The sequence below is a fragment of the Exserohilum turcica genome (assembly GCF_000359705.1).
Source record: "Exserohilum turcica Et28A unplaced genomic scaffold SETTUscaffold_17, whole genome shotgun sequence".
Taxonomy (NCBI): Eukaryota; Fungi; Ascomycota; class Dothideomycetes; order Pleosporales; family Pleosporaceae; genus Exserohilum; species Exserohilum turcicum.
The window spans coordinates 593,331-597,625 of record NW_007359992.1 but is presented as its reverse complement, the minus strand read 5'-3'; the positions used below and the strand labels follow the sequence as shown (position 1 = coordinate 597,625).

At 47.6% G+C, this 4,295-nt stretch overlaps 1 protein-coding gene across 1 annotated transcript; it reads left to right on the top strand.

The window, feature by feature from the left end:
* Positions 1-521: 521 nt before the first annotated feature.
* SETTUDRAFT_27945 (uncharacterized protein) lies at positions 522-3,792 on the top strand (the record flags this gene model as incomplete). The annotated part of the gene is made up of 2 exons (XM_008026173.1): positions 522-621; positions 3,728-3,792. 2 exons carry the CDS (start codon positions 522-524, stop codon positions 3,790-3,792), a joined length of 165 nt encoding a protein of 54 aa, XP_008024364.1.
* Positions 3,793-4,295: the final 503 nt, after the last annotated feature.

The window sequence follows — 4,295 nt, the reverse complement described above, 5'->3', positions numbered from 1 at the left end:
GTGGATCTTGGCCGCGGGCTGCGAGTAGAGCGTCTGCCATGCGTCGTACATCAATTATATAGGGTGGAAAGCCTCGTCGATTAAGGTCTAGGATCCACTGCACGAGAGACTGCTCTTCAGTAGTTGATAGCTTTCGGTTGACAGAGACTATCTCTGATCGCGGGTGGACACCACGGAGACGCGTCCGGAGAGTAGATTCTGGTACGTCATACGCTCTCGCGAGGGCTCGGATTGATTGGCATGGTTTATTCTGATAGGAGACCATCGCGAGACTTAGTCTACCTTCACGAGATGTCACCTTAGGCCGTGGTTGTTGAGTCATGGTCGTTGGCGCAGATAGAGTTGTGAGGATTTGGTGGGGTGCGCAGCTTACTGGGGTGCGCAGCTTACTAGTGGAACACAGTAGTGATTACGTAGATTAATAAGCACTACAGTAGCGGGTCAGCTAACGCCCCGGGTCAGCTAACGCCCCGCCCCAACACCATAACAACAAAACTTCAACGCGTCACAACTCCACCAATATGGATCCGATTCAAGAAGCGATTGAATATATCGAATCGCACAAGCCAGGAGATGACTTCTCGTACACAAAAGTTGCTGCCCAGTTTAGTGTTAAGCGCAGTACGCTCGCTCAAAGGCACTAGGGTGTGCACAACTAGCGCGGAGTCTCCCAACAATCCCTACACCTAGAACGCGAAGCCGAGCTTATACGATATATCGAAACGCTTACTAAACGACGTTTGCCGCCTACAAAAGTAATAGTACAGCAGTTTGCTAGCTAGTTAGCTGGCAAACCGGTCTCCGAAACCTGGGTTAAGCGGTTTCTCCGCCGTCATCCCAACCATCTCATCTCTTGATCGGGCAAAGCTATGGCCAAGGAGCGGACCAGAGCTAATTCAGGACCTAAGTACAGCTTATACTTCAAGCTGTTACATGAAAAAATAGAGGAGTACAACGTCCAACCAATACATATATTCAATATAGACGAAAAGGGGTTTCAACTTAGCTAGGTTAGCAGAACAAATCGTGTATTTAATAAGAAGCTATACGAGTTAAAAGAGGTAAGGCAACCCCGTAAAGATGGCTCTAGCGAGTGGATAACGGTTGTGGCTTGTATTTGTTTAGATAGGAGCGCTTTAAGTCCAACTCTTATCTTCCAAGGAGCTAACAAAGCTGTTCAATTAAGCTAGGTTAAAGCTATACAAGCCAGAGAACACTCAGTATTTACTACGTCATCACCCTCTAGCTGGACCAACAACGATATTAGGTTATCGTGGCTCAAACAGGTGTTTGAAAGAGAAACCAGACGGCATGCTTCAACTAGGTATCGATTACTACTCCTTGACGGCCACGGATCCCACGTAACCATGGATTTTATTGAGTATTATAACAACAACAAGATCCTCTTGTTTGTATTACCCCCTCACGCTACTTATACGCTTTAACCCCTCGACGTTTGTATGTTTAAACCCCTCTCGAACGCTTACTCAACTTAGTTAATAGGATACCTCCAGGACAGCCAGGGGTTACTTAATTTAACTAAAGGAGACTTCTTCCCGCTCTTCTAGAGGGCTTAGGGTAACGTATTCAAACCTTCACTCATCAAAAAGTCGTTTAAAGCCACTAGTATATACCCAGCTAACCTAGACGTTGTACTCGAGAAGTTTGCCAAGCAAGCTTCAGACTCTGACAGCAGCAACTTAGTACTATTGGGGAGCGATTAGCTTAAGCTTAAATCAATCGTACGCCGTAAGGTGAAGGATCAGGGTAGTAAGGACGTCAAGAAGCTTCAATAAAGCTTGTGCCACATCTCAGCTTAAAATAGTATACTCCAAGAGGAGGTCAGGGGCCTTAGGCAGTCCCTATCCATCAAGGAGAGGCGACTAAAGCATTCATTCACCCTCTAGCTTAATGAGGACGAGGTTTACTATAGGGGAGCTAAAATATGGTCGCCCAGGAGTGTACAACGAGCTCGCGATCGTTAGGCATCACAACAACAACAAGCTAAGCTTCAAAAGCTTTAAAAAGCCAAGTAAGCTAAGGCAAGCAAAGCAGCTCATAAGTGTGAGCTTCAACTTAAAGCTGCGAGGCGTGTTGAGCGGGAGAAGGGTTGGGAGGAGACCAGAAAGCGGAAGGCCGAAGAGAAAGCCGAAAGAGAGCATCGTAGAAGCCTCCGCGACGCTGCCAAAGCTATACAATTGCCCTAATTAGGTAAGCGCAAAGCTTTAAAACCTCATAAGCCAGCTACAAAGCGTTAGAAAGGTGTTGTAGGTGGTATAGCTTCTATGGGTGCTTAGGTGGCTGCACAACTAGTTCCACCTAAAACCACTAAATCGCGGGTAATCCGCCGCCCAAAAAAAGTTTTAGACTAGCGCAAAGTCTTTATAGGCTATTATATAGTATAAATCTACTTTTGCGCAATTTTATCACGTTTGGTTGAGGCGTTACAGCTGCAATACTCATGAAGCTGTTGTGTTGTTGCCCGGGCGTTGAGTGACCCGGGGCGTTAGCTGACCCGCTACTGTAGGTATAACGTGTTTTATCAGTAAGCGGCCCACATCAGTAAGTAGCCCACCCCACCAAACCTGACGCGACGCTTTACTCAATTGCTCTACAGCAACTTAATAAAATTAAATTAAATTAAAAGATATTATTCTTTATCTAGCTTTACATAAAGTCTAAGTATGTCCTTAAACGTAGCACTTCGTGCACGTTGGCGGCGCGCGCTAACGTCGCTTGCTAGTCTGGTTCTAGTCACCCCCTATCACCACCCTTTCTGCCTCTGCAATAATCTGCTAAGCCTGTTAGACCTAAAGCACCCTACTAGAAGCGATATATTAACGCTGCCGCTTTTGCTTTTATTATTGGCGCTAGTTTTCTTTACGCAGCTTCTTAATTTCCTTTGTAAGTATTATTACTATTTGCATTGCAAGCTAAGCGCTTTGAGCAAGCTAGCGTATTATAACGCTTGTTAGGCTCTCTAATCTCTGGCGTAGCCGCTCTTGGAGATAGCGCACCTTCTACTAAAGCTCTGCTACTGTTTATGGCGTCTCTGTCTGCGCTGCTACTGTCTGTATAGCGGCGTTATTGTCTGTAGTTGTCTGTGGTGGAGACGGTGTCCTAGCTACTGTAAGCGACGATAGGACGCGATCTAGACAAGGAGGGACAAGGCCTGTCGCCTGGAAGCCTGCCTAGATGTTCTGCTGCGTGAATACTGTTGGCCGGATCTGTTGATAGACTGTAAGGAAGTCTATCTTGTTAATGTGGTAGACGCCTTAGCGGGCGAGCTTCTTGATCTTACGTCCGTACGCCCGCTTGAGTGGCAAGAAGCAGCTTACATTAAGCGGCTAGAGAAGATGCGACGTGTGAGGCGGCATGCAGAGAGTAATAATCTTGTTCTCGGCGCAGTACTGGTCGAACTCTGGGGTAGCGTGGCTGCTGTGGCCGTCTAGAATAAGAAGCCGATAGACTCCAGCTGTACGAGCCGTTGTATGCTAGTTGAAATGCTTCACCTAGTCTACGCCAAGCTGGTCAGTCGTCTAGCCGTTGTCGGAAACGCCGATAACCTAGTCTAGTGGGAGATTAAGGTACTAGCTACTCTAGTGGGCCTTGCCAGACAGTATCACAAATAGTGGTAGACACTAGCTAGACGCGTTAACGCACTTAATTGTCGTAACCTACTTACGATTGCCTAGCTATATAGCAACCACTCTGCTAACTCTATTAGAGCTTGTGACTACCTTTAACGTGCTAGCGACGCCTATTGCGAATCCAGTCTCGTCAAAGTTGTAGATGTCTTGGTCTAGGACGCCGTACGTCTGGCGCGTCTCCTCTACTAGCTTAAACCAGGCTGTAATCGCGATAGGATCTTCGCAGGAGGCGCGCTGACTATGAAATCGTCTAGTCCACTTTGTCTGAAGCTCTGGCTGGCTCTAGATAAAGCGCGACACCTAGCATCTGCCAATAGGCTGTGGAGGTGGATCTTGGCCACGCGCAGCGAGTAGAGCGTCTGCCATCCGTCGCACGTCGATAATATGGGGCGGAAAGCCTCGTCGATCTAGCTCTATGATCCATTGAACAAGAGACTGCTCTTCAACAGCTGATAGCTTGCGATTGACGGAGGCTGTCTCTGATCGTGGCTTGGTACCGCGGAGGCGTCGTCGGAGCGTTGTTCGTGGAGCGTCGTATAGCATAGCAGCTTGGCGCTGGCTTACAACACGTTTTTCTGAAGCGCGCGAGATGCTAGAAGAACTCTACCTTCACGAGAAGTCTGTACAGAGCGTTGTGTCGCGGCA